We start from the raw sequence: 17,466 nt of genomic DNA, 5'->3' as shown, positions 1-17,466 counted from the left end.
AGGGAACTATAGACCAATGAGCCTACTGTCAGTAGTAGGGAAGTTGCTGGAGTCCATTATCAAGGATTTCATAGCACAGCATTTAGAAAGCACTTGTGTAATCAGGCAAAGTCAGTGTGGATTTACAAAAGGAAAATCATTCTTGACAAATTTACTAGAATTCTTTGAAGATATAACTCGTAGAGTTGATCAGGGAGAACCAGTGGATGTAGTTTATTTAGACTTTCAGAAGGCTTTTGACAAGGTGTCACATACCAGTTTAATATGTAATGTTAAAGCATATGGGTAGTGTATTGAGATTGGTGGAAAGCTGGTTAGCAGACAGGAAACACAAAGTTGGAATAAATGGATCTTTTTCTGATTGGCAGGCAGTGACTCATGGGGTACCGCAGGGATCTGTGCTAGGACCCCAACTGTTCAAATTATACATTAATGATTTGGATGAGGGAAGGAAAAGTATTATCTCCAAATGTGCAGATGATACAAGGTTGGGTGGGAGGGTGAGCTGTGAGGAGGATGCAGAGATGCTTCAGCAGGTTTGGACAGGTTGAGGGAGTGGACGCATGCACGTCAGGTGCAGTATAATGTGGATAAATGTGAGGTTATCCACTTCAGTAGCAAAAATAGGAATGCAGATTGTTATTTGAATGGGTGTAAATACTTAGCAAGACCTTGGTGTCTTTGTGCATCAGTTGCTAAAAGTAAGCGTGCAGGTACAGCAGGCAGTAAAGAAGGCAAATGGTATGTTGACCTTCATAGCGAGAACAGCAATTGTATATGGCATTGGTGAGGCCACACCTGGAGTATTGTGTTCAGTTTTGGTCTCCTTATCTGAGGTAAGATGTTCTTGCTATGGAGGGAGTGCAGCAAAGACTTATCAGGCTGATTCCGGGGATGGCGGGTTTGCCATCTGAGGAGAGACTAAGAGGATTATATTCATTGGAGTTTAGAAGATAAAGGGGATCTCATAGAAACTTATAAAATTCTAACAGGACTAGACAGGGTAGATTCAGAAAGAATGTTCCCGGTGGTGAGGGAGTCCAGAACTAGGGGGTCGTAGTTTGAGGATAAGGGGTAAAACCTCTTTAGGACTGAGGTGCAGAGAAATTTCTTCATCCAGAGAGTGGTGAATCTGTGGAATTCGCTACCACAGAAAATAGTTGTAATTTCAAGAAGGAATTAGATATAGCTCTTGGGGCTAAAGGGATCAAGGGATATGGGGGGGAAGGCGGGATCAGAATATTACATTTGATGATCAGCCATGATCATAATGAATGGTGGAGCAGGCTCGAAGGGCCAAATGGCCTCCTCCAGCTTCTATTTTATGTTTCTATCTGCAGCAGAAGGGGATAGGTTACATTGTTAGATTTAGATGAGGAAAGATGAAATCAGGCGACAGTAGAGCATAGAGGCTAGCATGAACTGGTTGGGCCGAATAGCCTACCCCAATACCATACAATGTAATCAAAGAGCAAACAAGTATTATCCATATGATAATTTAGAGATGGGCAAAAGATCATTGGAATACACAAGATGGTGTATTTTGTTCCTTAAGGGTTTACCCTAGCTATTCCCCTGCTTCTTTGAACCTTCTACATTCAAGGCATTTTGTCCCATAGGGGACCATTCAGCATTCGTATCTGTACTGGTGCTCTTAAAAAACACTGGACTTAATCCCATTCCCCTTTCCCCCCGACTTTTTCCCAACTATTTATCCATTTCCTTTTTTCCTTCTTTTAAAAAAATAAATTCAGAGTACCCAATTCATTTTTTCCAATTAAGGGGCAATTTAGCGTGGCCAATCCACCTACCCTGCACACCTTTTTTGGGTTGTGGGGGCGAAACCCATGCAAACACGGGGAGAATGTGCAAACTCCACACGGACAGTGACCCAGAGCTGGGATCGAACCTGGGACCTCTGCGCCGTGAGGCAGCAGCAATCCATTTCCCTTTTAAAGGCGACTTCCACTATTATTTCTGGGAGGACCTGCCATGATCCAACAAATCACGGAGTTAAACATATCTCCAAACTTCTCCCTCTGTTCTGGTTATGATCTGAAATTAATTCTTTCCAGTTGCCCAATAACTGACCACTGGAAATAGGATTTACCAATTAATTTTGGCATAACCCCTTTCTAACTTTAAAGGCTAATTCTTTTCTCAAAGTTAATCTCATTGCCTCGCAAACCCAATTATACTGTCCGTCTCAGTGCCCCCTTCACAGTAATTTATTTCAAACAAATAGCCTTTTTTCCAAGGGCAGGGGAGTAAAGCTTTACTCGAGAATTCTAGACACACGCGGCACACCAGGGGGCATATGTGTGGAGCGTAAGGCCGGGTCAATATTTCTTGGGGCTCTAATGAAAGATTATTGATGAGAAATGTTAATCCTACATTCATGTTTCCCCACAAATTACCTTAAGCGTTTCCAGAACTTTCTGTCTTTGGGTCAGATTTTCAGCATTTTGCTTCACATAGCCCTTCTTCTTAGGTTTCACAATGTTTGACTCACATCCCACGATGTTAAGCTCTTTGCCATTGTGAACATTTTATTCCTGGGTAATGTTAGCACGTCCCTTTCACAAAATGGATCAGTTTTTCCTTACCAAATAATATAAACTAGCCCCAACCTCACTCACTTGGGGAAGGTATATATTCCTGATAACTGGAATTTCCCCTTTTGATCCACAGTCTGAGCCTGGAAGAAGTCACTGCCTGGTCCCAGTCCTTTGAACGGCTCCTGAAGCATCAAACTGGAAGGAACATTTTAATGGAATTCTTACGGAGCGAACACAGTGATGAAAATATTCTCTTCTGGCTTGCTTGTGAGGAACTGAAGCACGAAGATCACAAAGCTACCATTGCGGAAATGGCAAAATCAATATATCTGGACTATATTTCAATTCTGTCTCCGAAGGAGGTGAGTGATGTGTAAATGAACTGGGGCATGTAAATGAAGAGGATAGATAAAAGAGAGAATTAATACCTTTTAGCCATCTCAATACGCTCCAAGTGCTCTCCCATCATTGAAGTGCAATCACTGACATACAGCAAGGTAGAGATAGGCAACTTGTGCACAAGTTTCCACAAACAGCAACATAATAACTAAGCAGATTCCAATGATGTTTGTGGAGGGACAAATATTCCCCAGTACCCCAGGGAGACTTTCATACTGTCCATAGAATCCCTACAGTGCAGAAGGAGGCAATATGGCCCATTGAGTCTGCACCGACCCTCTGAAAGAGCAGCCTAGCTAGGCCCCCTCCCCTCCCTCCCTCTCCTGCACATACCGTCCACCTCCCCCAGTTTAAATCCGTGGTTCTCACACAACTGTTAACACTGACATCCCCACAATCCTAAAATGACACCTCAGCTGGTTCAACATTTTTATTGTGGACTGTACATCCGGGCTTTCAGTATATCCCGTCCGTGTCAATGGCAGCACCATCGTCACCATGACCCTCAGGATGTACCCCTGACAGGACTCTTCCTCCATCCTAACCCATCTAACCCCTTTCCTTCCCACCACTGCCTCACTTTCTCCACAGTCACTGCCCAATAGTACTGTAGCAAGTTTGGTAACATCAACCCCCCTTTCTGCCTCTGCAGCAGTGCCCTCTTCACCCTTGGCACCTTCCCTGCCCATTCGTAGAACATAGAACAGTACAGTACAGAACAGGCCTTTCGGCCCCCGATGTTGTGCCGAGCATTGTCCGAAACCAGGATCAAGCTATCCCACTCCCCGTCATTCTGGTGTGCTCCATGTGCCTGTCCAATAACCGCTTAAAAGTTCCTAAAGTATCCGTCCACTATCACAGCAGGCAGTTCATTCCACACCCTAATCACTCTCTGAGTAAAGAACCTACCTCGGATATCCCTCCTACATCCCCCACCCTGAATCTTATAGTTATGCACCCTTGTAACAGCTACATCCACCCGAGGAAATAGTCTCTGAACGTTCATTCTATCTATCCCCCTCATCATCTTATAAACCTCTATGAAGTTGCCTCTCATCCTCCTCCGCTCCAAAGAGAAAGCCCTTGCTCCCTCAACCTTTCCTCATAAGACCTATCCTGCAAACCAGGCAGCATCCTGGTAAATATCCTTTGCACCCTTTCCAATGCTTCCACATCCTTCCTGTAATGAGGTGACCAGAACTGCACACAGTGGGCTGGATTCTCCCCCACCCAGCGGGGCGGGGGGTCCCGGCGTAGTGGAGTGGCGCCAAACACATTTCGGCGTCAGGCCTCCCCAAAGGTGCAGAATTCTCCGCACCTTTGGGGGCCAAGCCGTCACATTGAGGGGCTAGGCCCACGCCGGAGCGGTTGGCACCACGCCGACTGGCGCCAAAACCGGCACCAGTGGCCTTTGACACCCGCCGCCGGGGCTGGCCGAAAGGCCTTCGCCGGTTCGCGCATGCGCCGGTGGGGGATTCTCTTCCACGTCTGCCATGGTGGAGGCCGTGGCAGCGGCAGAAGGGAGAGTGCCCCCATGGCACTGGCCTGCCCACCAATCGGTGGGCCCCGATTGCGGGCCTGGCCACCGTGGGGGCACCCCCCGGGGTCCAATCGCCCCGCGCCCCCCCCCTCCCAGGACCCCGGGGGCCCGCTCGCGCCACTGATCCTGCCGCTGATCCCGCCGCCACCAGAGGTGGTTCAAACCCAGCGGCGGGAGAGGCCTCCCAGCGGCGGGAGAGGCCTCCCAGCGGCGGGAGAGGCCTCCCAGCGGCGGGACTTCGGCCCATCGCGGGCCGGAGAATTGCCACAGGGGACTCGCTGCTCGGTGCGGGGGGTCGGAGAATTTCGCCCAAGACTCCAAACGTGGTCTCACCAAGATCATGTTTCGTTGCAGCATAACCCCGGGGCTCTTAAACTCAAGCCCTCTGTTAATAAACGCTAACACACTATAAGCCTTCTTCAGGGCTCTATCCACTTGAGTGGCAACCTTCAGAGATCTGTGGACATGAACCCCAAGATCTCTCTGTTCCTCCACATTCCTCAGAACCCTGCCGTTGACCCTGTAATCCGCATTCAACTTTTTTCCTCCAAAATGAATCACCTCGCACTTATCAGGGTTAAACTCCATCTGCCATTTTTCAGCCCAGCTCTGCATCCTATCAATATCTCTTTGCAGCCTACAACAGCCCTCCACCTCATCCACTACTCCACCAATCTTGGTGTCATCAGCAAATTTACTGACCCACCCTTCAGCCCCCTCCTCCAAGTCATTGATAAAGATCACAAATAGCAGAGGACCCAGCACTGATCCCCGTGGTACACCGCTGGTAACTGGTCTCCAGTCTGAAAATTTTCCATCCACCAGTACCCTCTGTCTTCTATGTGATAGCAAGTTACTTATCCAATTGGCCAAATTTCCATCTATCCCACACCTCCTTACTTTCTTCATGAGCCGACCATGGGGAACCTTATCAAACGCCTTATATGTATACGACATCAACTGCTCTACCTTCATCTACACACTTAGTTACCTCCTCAAAGAATTCAATCAAATTTGTGAGGCAAGACTTACCCTTCAAGAATCCGTGTTGACTATCCCGGATTAAGCTGTATCTTTCCAATGGTCATAAATCCTATCCTTCAGGACCTTTTCCATTAACTTACCGACCACCGAAGTAAGACTAACTGGCCTATAATTACCAGGGTCATTCCTATTCCCTTTCTTGAACAGAGGAACAACATTTGCCACTTTCCAGTCCTCTGGCACTATCCCCGTGGACAGTGAGGACCCAAAGATCAAAGCCAACGGCTCTGCAATCTCATCCCTTGCCTCCCAAAGAATCCTTGGATATATCCCATCTGGTCCAGGGGACTTGTCGACCCTCAGGTATTTCAAAATTTCTAATACATCCTTCCTCAGAACATCTACCTCCTCCAGCCTACCCGCCTGTATCACACATTCATCCTCAAAAACATGGTCCCTCTCCTTGGTGAACACTGAAGAAAAGTATTCATTCAACGCCTCTTCTATTTCTTCTGACTCCATGCACAAGTTCCCACTACTGTCCTTGACCGGCCCTAACCTCTCCCTGGTCATTCTTCTATTTCTCACATAAGAGTAAAAAGCCTTGGGGTTTTCCTTGATCCGACCCACCAAGGACTTCTCATGCCCCCTCCTAGCTCTCCTAAGCCCTTTTTTCAGCTCATTCCTTGTAACCCTCAAGCGACCCAACTGAACCTTGTTTTCTCATCCTTACATATGCTTCCTTTTTCCTCTTGACAAGACATTCAACCTCTTTTGTGAACCATGGTTCCCTCACACGGTAATTTCCTCTCTGCCTGACGGGGACATACCTATCAAGGACACGCAGTATTTGTTCCTTGAACAAGATCCACTTTTCATTTGTGCCTTTCCCTTACAGCTTCTGTTCCCATCTTATGCTCCCTAATTCTTGCCTAATCGCATCATAATTACCCCTCCCCCAATTATAAACATTCAAACTCCGAAATGACTGTGTCCATCTTCCGAAGAAAGGCCTTTGAAATGAAAATTGGGAGCGTCTGGAATATAAATAGGAACCTTGGCAGGACATTCATTTTCACCACTTGGACCCTCACCGCCAGCATCAGGTGTAATGTATTCTACCTAAAGTCCTCCTTTTTCTCCACCACCAACTTTGTTAAGTTCCACTTGTGTAATGTCACCCACTCCCCCATCACCTGGATTCCCAGATACCTAATAATAAGAAGAATCTTTATCAGTGTCAAAAGTACGCTCACATTAACACTGCAATGAAGGAACGGCACAATGGCACTATGGGTTATCACTCTGCCTCACGGTACTGTGGACCAGAGTGCGATCCTGGCTCCAAATCACTGTCCGTATGGAGTTTGCACATTCTCCCATGTTTGCTTGGATCTCAGCAGCCCCCCCCCCCCCTTCAACCCAACCCAAAGATATGCAGGCTAGGTGGATTGGCCACACTAAATTGCCCCTTAAATTGGATAAAAAAGAATTTGGTACTCTAAACTTATTTTAAAAAACACTGCAATGAAGTTACTATGAAAAGCCCCTAGTCGCCATATTCCGGCACCTGTTTGGGTACACAGGGGGAGAATTCAGAATGTCCAATTCACCTAACAAGCACATCTTTCGGGACTTGTAGGAGAAAACCGGAGCTCCTGGAGGATATTTCTAGCTACCCTAATTGTCAGCCCCCTAAATGAACTCCCTGATCTGACTCATTCACTGGGAATACCTTGCTTTTCCCCACATTCAACTTATAACCCAAGAGAGCCCCAACTTCTCCATAGGCTCATAATCCTCCCAATACTTTCCAGCAGTTCTGACACATATAATAGCAGGTTGTCAGTGCACAGCGACACCCGGTGCTCCCTACTCCCCCTCCTAATCCCCTGCCACCTCTCTAAGGGCCATCGCCGAGGGCTCTATCGCTAGCACAAACAGCAGTGGCGACAGCAGATATCCCTGCCTCGTTCCCCTATGTAACCCAAAACACTGCAAGCTCATCTCATTGGTCCGTACACTTGCCACCGGGGCCATGTACAACAGACACACCGATGCCACAAACTTTGGTCCAAATCAAAACCTTCCCAGAACCTCAAACAGGTACTGCCACTCCACCCAATCAAATGCCTTCTCTGCATCCATAGACAACACTACCTCCAGTACCCATCCTCCCGATGAGGTCATGATCACATTCAATAGTCACCTTATATTACACAAGAGTTGTCTGCCCTTTACGAAGCCCATGACAGCCTGAAACGCATCCGTCCATCCTCCCTGCCACTAACTTAGACAACACTTTCACATCTGCATTTAACAGTGATATGGGCCTGTATGACCCACACTCTAACAGGTCCTTCCCTTTCTTTGGTATTCGTGTAATCATCACCTACATCATTGTCTTGAGCAGCTCCCCCTTCTCTAGCGCCTCGCTAAATGCCCCCAGTAGGTGTGGTGCCAGCTCCACCGCAAAGCCGTCATGAAATTCCACCAGGTAACTGTTCGGCCCCGGGGTCTTCCCCAACTTCATCCCTCTTATGCTTTCCATTGCCTCCTTCAGCCCTAAAGGCTCCTCTGGCGCCTGCCTCCTCTCCTCATCCAACCGTGGGAATCCCAGCCCATCTAAGAACCCCCCCATATCGCCATCCTCACCCCGGGATCCGCCCTGTACAATTCCTCAGTATATTCCCTGGACGCCTCATTTATCCTCCCCAGATCCGACACTACCTCCTCCTTCCCTGCCGCACCCTCAAGATTTCCCTGGACGGGGCCTGCCTCCGTAGCTGGTGGGTTAGCATGCAGCTCTCCTGCTCTCCATATTCGTACTGCACCCCCCTCCCCCTCCATGGCTGCCCAACCTCCATTTCCGTCGTCAACCTGTTGAACTGCCCCAGTAACTTCTTTCTCTTCGTCAAACTCTCTATGGTGGGGGTCCTCGAATACTCCTGTCCACCTCAACTATCTCACCCAATAATCATTTGTACTCCTCTCTCCTTTTCCTATCTCCATGCACCTTGAACAAGATAATCGCCCCCACGACCCCCGCCTTCAATGCCTCCCAGAATGTGGCTGCCGATACCTCCCCATTTGGTTCAACTCCATGTCGTCCTTAATCACCGCCCGCAAAAAACCCTGTCCACAAACAGCCCCGAGTCTAACCTCCATCCCGGCCTCTGCTCCCATCCTCAACTAAATCAAAGCTCCAGCCAGTGCAGCAGATGGTATGAGTTTACTATCCATAAGACCATAAGACATAGGAGTGGAAGTAAGGCCATTCGGCCCATCGAGTCCACTCCGCCATTCAATCATGGCTTATGGGCATTTCAACTCCACCTACCAGCATTCTCCCTGTAGCCCTTAATTCCTCGCGACATCAAGGATTTATCTATCTCTGCCTTGAAGCCATTTAGCGTCCCGGCCTCCACTGCACTCCGCGGCAATGAATTCCACAGGCCCACCACTCTCTGGCTGAAGAAATGTCTCCGCATTTCTGTTCTGAATTTACCCCCTCTAATTCTAAGGCTGTGCCCACGGGTCCTCGTCTCCCCGCCTAACGGAAACAGTTTCTTTGCGTCCACCCTTTCTAAGCCATGTATTATCTTGTAAGTTTCTATTAGATCTCCCCTTAACCTTCTAAACTCCAATGAATACAATCCCAGGATCCTCAGCCGTTCATCATATGTTAGACGCGCCATTCCAGGGATCATCCGTGTGAATCTCCGCTGGACACGCTCCAGTGCCAGTATGTCCTTCCTGAGATGTGGGGCCCAAAACTGGACACAGTACTCCAAATGGGGCCTAACCAGAGCCTTATAAAGGCTCAGTAGCACATCGCTGCTTTTATATTCCAACCCTCTTGAGATAAATGACAACATTGCATTCGCTTTCTTAATCACAGATTCAACCTGCATGTTTACCTTTAGGGAATCCTCGACTAACACTCCCAGATCCCTTTGTACTTTGGCTTTATGAATTTTCTCACCGTTTAGAAAATAGTCTATGCTTGGATTCTTTTTTCCAAAGTGCAAGACCTCACATTTTCTCACGTTGAATTGCATCAGCCATTTCCTGCACCAATCTCCCAAACTGTCTAGATCCTTCTGCAGCCTCCCCACTTCCTCAGCACTACCTGCCTGACCACCTAACTTCGTATCATCGGCAAACTTCGCTAGAATGCCCCCAGTCCCTTTATCCAGATCATTAATATATATGGTGAACAGCTGCGGCCCCAATACTGAACCCTGTGGGACACCGCTGGTCACCGGCTGCCATTCCGAAAAAGAACCTTTTATCCCAACTCTCTGCCTTCTGTCAGACAGCCAATCCTCAACCCATGCCAGTAGCTCACCTCGAACACCATGGGCCCTCACCTTACTCAGCAGCCTCCTGTGTGGCACCTTATCAAAGGCCTTTTGGAAATCCAGATAGACCACATCCACTGGGTTTCCCTGGTCTAACCTACTTGTCACCTCCTCAAAGAATTCTAACAGGTTCGTCAGGCACGACCTCCCCTTACTAAATCCATGTTGACTTGTTCTAATCCGACCCTGCTCTTCCAAGAATTTAGAAATCTCATCCTTAACGATCGATTCTAGAATTTTACCAACGACCGAGGTTAGGCTAATTGGCCTATAATTTTCCATCTTTTGTCTTGATCCTTTCTTGAACAAGGGGGTTACAACAGCGATCTTCCAATCGTCCGGGACTTTCCCTGACTCCAGTGATTTATGAAAGATCTCAACCAACGCTTCCGCTATTTCTTCAGCCACCTCCCTCAGAACTCTAGGATGTAGCCCATCGGGGCCAGGAGATTTGTCAATTTTAAGACCTTTTAGCTTTTTTAGCACCATCTCTTTTGTAATGGCAACCATACTCAACTCAGCCCCCTGACCCTCTATAATTTTTGGGATATTACTCATGTCTTCCACTGTGAAGACAGACGCAAAGTACTTATTAAGTTCTCCAGCCATTTCCTCGTCTCCCATCACTAGCCTTCCGGAATCAGTTTGAATTGGCCCAATGTCTACTTTGGCCTGTCGTTTGTTTCTTATGTATTGAAAGAAACTTTTACTATCATTTCTTATATTACTGGCTAGCCTGCCTTCATATTTGATCCTCTCCTTCCTTATTTGTCTCTTTGTTAACCTCTGTTTGTTTTTGTAGCCTTCCCAATCTTCTGATTTCCCAGTGCTTTTGGCCACTTTATAGGATCTCTCTTTTTCTTTGATACATTTCCTGACCTCCTTTGTCAGACATGGCTGTCTAATCCCTCCCCGGATAATCTTTCTTTTCTTGGGGATGAACCTCTGTACAGTGTCCTCAATTATGCATACAAACTCCTGCCATTTTTGCTCTGCTGTCTTCCCCACTAGGGTCTGTTTCCAGTCGATTTTCACCAGTTCCTCTCTCATGCCCTCGTAATTACCTTTATTTAACTGTAACACCATTACATCCGATTTTGCCTTCTCTCTTTCAAACTGCAGACTGAACTCAACCATATTATGATCGCTGCTTCCTAAGTGTTCTCTTACTTTAAGATCTTTTATAAAGTCTGGTTCATTACATAGCACTAGGTCCAGAATAGCCTGCTCCCTTGTGGGCTCCATGACAAGCTGTTCCAAAAAGCCATCTTGTAAGCATTCCATGAATTCCTTTTCTTTGGATCCACTGGCTACGTTATTTACCCAATCCACCTGCATATTGAAGTCCCCCATGATCACCGTGACCTTGCCTTTCTGACATGCCTTTTCTATTTCCCGGTACATGTTGCGCCTCTGGTCCTGACCACTGTTAGGAGGTCTGTACATAACTCCCATTATGGTTTTTTTGCCTTTGTGGCTCCTCAATTCTACCCACACAGACTCCACATCATCCGACCCTTTGTCGTTTAGTGCCATAGATTTAATTTTGTTCTTAACTAACAAGGCAACCCCACCCCCTCGGCCCACCTCCCTGTCTTTTCGATAGGTTGTATATCCTTGGATGTTTAACTGCCAGTCCTGAACCCCCTGCAGCCATGTCTCTGTGATGCCTACCACATCATAATCATTCACGATGATCTGTGCCATTAGTTCGTCCACTTTGTTACAAATGCTACGAGCATTCAGGTAAAGTGCCTTAATGCTAACTTTCTTATCATTACAGATATTGGAAGTCCTAAGATGTCCAAAGTTATCCTTCCTTTTTGTTGAATTCCTAGTCTGCCTCAAGCTTAAATCCACCTGCCTACATGTTATCCTCCTGCGTATCTTGCCATTTAACTCTATGCTCCCTGTCGCTTTCACTTTCCCTTCCCCCCAACTCAGAAGTTTAAAGTCCTACTGACCACCCTATTAATCCTCTTCGCTAGAACACTGGTTCCAGATCGGTTCAGGTGGAGACCGTCCCAACGGTACAGATCCCCCCGGTTCCAAAACTGATGCCAATGTCCCATGAAGTGGAATCCCTCTTTCCCACACCAATCCCTTAGCCACGTGTTTACTTCCTCGCGTACCCTGCTCCCAATACACCCACCAACACCTCATGGCTCACCATAAGAAAAAATTGATTGTGGATTATACTTTGTACACGTGCGAGAGGAAGGAGTACTCCCTATTACCCCCCAGCCCAGGTTCTTGAAATCACCACGGGTCCACCCGCCCATCCTTTCCATAAACCCTCCCAGCTCCTTCGCCAGCCGCAGCCTTCCCATTGACCTGGGGCTCGACCTGTCCACCCTCGTTTCCAGCACACACTTAAAGTTCCCTCCCATAATCAACTGATGTGTGGCAAAGTCTGGCATCGCTCCCAGCAGCCCCCTCACCAACCCGACATTGTTCCAAATCATAGAATCCCTACAGTGCAGAAGGAGGCCATTTGGCCCATCGAGTCTGCACTGGCCCTGGAAAGAGCACCCTACTCAAGCCCACATCTCCACCCTATCCCCCTAACCCAGTAATCTCACCTCACCTTCTTGGATTTGAAGAGCCAATTCAGCATAACCAATCCACATAACCTGCACATCTTTGCACTGTGGGGGAAAACCTGAGCACTCAGAGGAAACCCACGCAGACACGGGGAGAAAGTGCAAACTCCACACAGTCACCCGAGGCCAGAATTGAACCCGGGATTGAATTTGGTGCGTATACATTCACAATTACCACCAGCATCCCCTCCAACACCCCGCTCACTATCACGTATCTCCCACCCGGGTCCCTCACTTCCTTTGCACTCACAAACCCCGTCTTTTTACTCAGCAAAATGGCCACCCACGCAATTTCAAGTCAAACCCTGGGTGTAATACCTGACCCACCCATCACTTTCTCAGCCTAACCTGATCCCTTACCCAGAGGTGCATCTCCTGCCATCCTCCCCTAACGATTCTGATCCCTTTAATTTCACGCTATACCGGGCCCATTCAAGATGGCCCCCTTCTGCACCCATGACCACACATCCCCTCCAAAACATTGCATCTTCCTCCCCCCTGCTCTCCCTCAGCCATCCCTCAGGGCCATCTGTCCCACATCATTTACGTTCACCAGCATTACCTGCCAGTGTGGCAGCTCCTGCCCGAAGGCTCTTCCGATCTACCCCTCCCCCCACCTTGATCTGTTCAAACAGCTTCCTGTGGACCTCTCTCCACCCCCCCCCCCCCCCCCCCCCCGCCAAACAAAGACACATCCAAAACCACAGGCCACCTCCTCCAAAAAATAAACACCACCACAGGCGGCAGGAGGAGGGGGGGGGGGGGGGGGGGGGGGGGGTGAGGAGGGGCAATTGCCCCCTTACAAAATTATTACCCCTTAACAAATAGTCATCCCAATGAAATAGCACTGCCCGAGAAGAAAGAAAAGCCCCCCACCCTCCAACCCCCCTACCCGTGTCCTCCGAACTCCGTTGTGCCAACTCTTTTGTCTCCCATCAAAGTTCTGTTCTCCCCCAGTACATGCCCTTTAATAAAGTCATTGGCCTCCTCTGGGGCCTTCGAAAGTCACCCAGAGCTTCGCCGGTACAGCACCCCAAATCTATTCTGCCGCCGATAGACAGCCGCCTTGTCCCTGTTGAATCCAGCATGCATTTTTGCCAGCTCCGCTACAATGTCCTGGTATATTCGGACCCTGTTCCCCTCCCATTCACAGTTCTGTTTTTCCCTGGCCCACCACAGGTTCTTTTTCTTTTCCACAAATGTAGAGCCTTACAATCACCGCCTGCGGTGGCTTCCCCACTCTTGGCTTCTGCCTAGAGACCTGTGCGCTCTATTCACCTATGGGGCCTTGTCCAGCACCCCTTCCGCCACCAGCACTGCCGGCATCCTCGAGTCGTTTCTCATGGCACTCGTGCCTTCCATACCTTCAGGCAGGCCGACGATAAGCAGGCTCTGCTCTTCTACCTTTGCTCTTAACGACTTGCAAAGGTTCTCCAGGAGGACTACCTCCACCTCCAAGCCACTACTGTGGTCCGACATCACCCTCTTCATCTCCCGGATCCGCGACCCTGTGCCTCCAAGTATGCACATAACCAACAATCAGTCCTGGTCCACTCACATCCACGCTACGACCAAGAATGCACAACAGCACTTATACTTACTCAGGAAACTAAGGAAATTCGGCATGTCCTCATTGACTCTTACCAACTTTTACAGATGCACCATAGAAAGCACCCTATTGGCTTCATAACAGCCTGGTACTGCCCAAGACCGGAAGACACTACAGTCTACAACTCCCACTGCCTGGGGAAAGCGGGCAGCAAAATCAAAGACCCCTCCCACCCGGCTTACTCACTCTTCCAACTTCTTCCATCAGGCAGGAGATACAAAAGTCTGAGAACATACACTAACAGATTCAAAAACAGCTTCTTCTCCGCTGTTACGGCTCCCAAGCGACCCTCTTATGGACTGATGTGATCTCTTCAAACATCTTCTCCGCTGAATAGTACTACAGTCCTGTATACTTCACCTGATGCCTGTATCTATGTATTTGCGTTGTGTATTTTATGTTTGCCCCATGTACTTTCTTTTCAGAAGTACCTTTCATTGTAGCTCGGTACACGTGACAATAAACAAATCCAATCGACTCTCCATCGAGCTTTTCAGGGGTGCAACCGCTCCTTCGACCGGTCTTCCTGCATTTCCTTTCTTTGTTCGCGAAACACCGCTCTAATAAACGGCATCTTTCTGATTGCTACTGCACTCTTCCAGTTCCTTTTTTTAAAAATAATTTTTATTCAAATTTTTCAACAACAAATTTTCTCCCAACAATAAATTAAACAAGGCATAGAAAAAACAGAAAGAGAAACCCCTCCCCCCAATACAAAGCAATAAATTAACAGAAAAGAAAGTAACAAACATATAGTTGCAAAAACAAACCCCCTTAACAGACCTATAATCCCCACCCCCCTCGGGTTGCTGCTGGGATTGACCACCCCCTACCACCCCGCCAGGAAATCAAGAAAAGGCTGCCACCGCCGGAAGAACCCTTGTACCGACCCCCTCAGGGCAAACTTGACCCTCTCCAGTTTGATTAACCCGGCCATGTCGTTAATCCAGGATTTCGGGCTTCGAGTCCCTCCACTGTAAAAGAATCCTGTGCCGGGCTACTAGAGACGCAAAGGCCAGGATACCGGCCTCTCTCGCCTCCTGCACTCCCGGCTCCGATACTACCCCAAAGATAGCGAGCCCCCAGCCCGGTTCCACCCTGGAACTGACCACCTTGGACAAGGTCCCCGCCACCCCCTTCCAGAACCCCTCCAACGCCAGACACGCACAGAACATGTTGGTGTGATTCGCCGGGCCTCCCGAACACCTCCCACACCTGCCCTCACTCCCAAAGAACCGGCTCAGCCTGGCCCCAGTCATATGCGCCCTATGCAGCACCTTCAGCTGAATTAAGCTGAGTCATGCACAAGAAGAGGACGAATTCACCCTCCCCAGGGCGTCCGCCCACATCCCCTCGTCGATCTCCTCCTCTAGCTCCTCCTCGTACTTCGCTTTCAGCTCCTCCACCGAGGCCTCCTCCCCCTCCTGCATCACCTGATAAATTGCCAAGATTCGACCCTCACCGACCCACGTCCCCGAGAGCACCCTATCCTGCACCCTCCTAGGCGGCAATAGCGGAAACTCCGCCACCTGCCGCTTAACAAACGCCCTAATCTGCATATACCTGAAAGTATTCCCGGGGGGAGACCACACTACCTCTCCAACTCCTCTAAAGTCGCAAACTTCCTGTTGAGGAAAAGGTCCCCCATCCGCCTGATGCCTGCCCTATGCCAACTCAAAAACCTACCATCCATTCTCCCTGGTGCAAACCGGTGGTTGCCCCGTATCGGGGTCCAAACTGAGGCCTCCACTGCCCCCAAATTTTGAGGGAAGCCACCACTACTGGACTCGTAGAATACCTTGCCGGGGGGAGTGGGAGAGGGGCCGTCACCAGTGCCTCCAAACCCGTGCCCACACAGGACACCACCTCCAACCTCTTCCATGCGACACCCTCCCCCCTCCATCACCCACCTACGAATCATTGCCACATTCGCAGCCCAGTAGTACCCACACAGGTTGGGCAACGCCAAACCACCTACCTCCCTGCCTTGCTCCAGGAATACCCACCTCACTCTCGGGGTCTTCCGCGCCCACACGAATCTCAGAATACTCTTTATTAACCCTCCTAAAGAAAGCCTTCGGAATCAAGATGGGGAGACACTGGAAGAGAAACAAAAACCTCGGGAGCACCGTCATCTTAACCGACTGAACCCTGCCGACTGAACCAGGAGAGTGGCAGCGCATCCCACCTCCTAAACTCCTCCTCCATCTGTTCCACCAGCCTCGAAAAGTTTAGCCTATGCAGGGCCCCCCAGCTCCTAGCTATCTGGACCCCAAGATATCTAAAGCTCCTCTCCGCCCTCTTCAACGGGAGCTCCCCTATCTCCCTCTCCTGGTCCACCAAGTACAGCACAAACAGCTCAGTCTTCCCCACATTGAGCTTGTAGCCCGAAAAGTCCCCAAACTCCCCAAGTATCCTCAACACCTCTGGCATCACCCCCCCCCCCCCCGGATCCACGATGTACAACAGTAAATCATCCGCATACAGAGTCAACCGGTGCTCTTCGCGCCCCCCCCCCCCCCCCCCAACCCCCACACAATCCCCCTCCAGTTCTTCGAATCCCTCAGCGCCATGGCCAGGGGTTCAATTGCTAACGCGAAGAGCAGGGGAGACATGGGGCACCCCTGCCTCGTCCCCTGGGACAGCCGAAAGTCCTCCGACCTTCTCCCATTCGTCACCACACTCGCTATCGGGGAGCTGTACAGCAGCCTCACCCAGCTAATGAAGCCCTCACCAAACCCAAATCTCCTCAACACCTCCCACAGGTAACTCCACACCACCCTATCGAAGGCTTTCTCCGCATCCATCGATGCTACTATTTCCGCCTCCCCATCCGCCGCCGACATCATCATAACATTAAGAAGCTGCCGCACATTGACATTCAGCTGCCTCCCCTTCACAAACCCCGTTTGGTCCTCATGGATAACCAGCGGGACCACATCTTCCACCCTCCTGGACAGTATCTTAGCCAACAACTTTCCGTCCACGTTGAGGAGCGAGATCGGCCTGTAAGACCCAAACTGGAGGGGGTCCTTATCCCGCTTCAGGATCAGTGAAATTATTGCTCTATACATCGTCGGGGGCAAAGCCCCCCCTCCCTCTCCTCATTCAGGGTCCTCACAAGCAGCGGGCCCAGCAGGTCTGAGAACTTCTTATAAAACTCCACCGGGAACCCGTCAGGTCCCGGTGCTTTCCCTGTCTGCATGCTCCCCAGCGCCTCCATCAGCTCCTCCAACTCGATTGGGGCCCCCAGACCCTCCACCCGCTCCTCCTCCACTCTTGGGAACTCCAGCTTATCCAGAAAGCGGTCCCATCCCGCCCACCTCCCTAGTGGGCACCGACCGGTACAGCTCCTCGTAGAAGGACCTGAACACCCCATTAATGTCCTACCACTCCGCACCAGGTTCCT

The 17,466-nt window shown here is 49.5% G+C and overlaps 1 protein-coding gene across 6 annotated transcripts in view; it reads left to right on the top strand.

Annotated features, from left to right (window-relative positions):
- Positions 1-17,466, top strand: part of LOC119966812 (regulator of G-protein signaling 17-like) — a 51,646-nt gene that overhangs the window by 26,051 nt on the left and 8,129 nt on the right. For 5 of the 6 annotated variants that reach the window (XM_038798809.1, XM_038798789.1, XM_038798793.1 and 2 more), the window contains 2 exons: positions 2,692-2,920; positions 14,105-14,645. In XM_038798809.1, coding sequence (XP_038654737.1) covers positions 2,692-2,920; positions 14,105-14,365 — 490 coding nt within the window. In that variant the 3' untranslated portion in view covers positions 14,366-14,645. Of the gene's footprint in view, positions 1-2,691; positions 2,921-14,104; positions 14,646-17,466 lie in introns of those variants that run through there. The other variant, XM_038798799.1, reaches the window with a different exon arrangement.

This window comes from Scyliorhinus canicula, chromosome 1 (assembly GCF_902713615.1).
Source record: "Scyliorhinus canicula chromosome 1, sScyCan1.1, whole genome shotgun sequence".
NCBI classification, from domain to species: Eukaryota; Metazoa; Chordata; class Chondrichthyes; order Carcharhiniformes; family Scyliorhinidae; genus Scyliorhinus; species Scyliorhinus canicula.
This window is presented reverse-complemented; position numbering and strand designations above follow the sequence as displayed.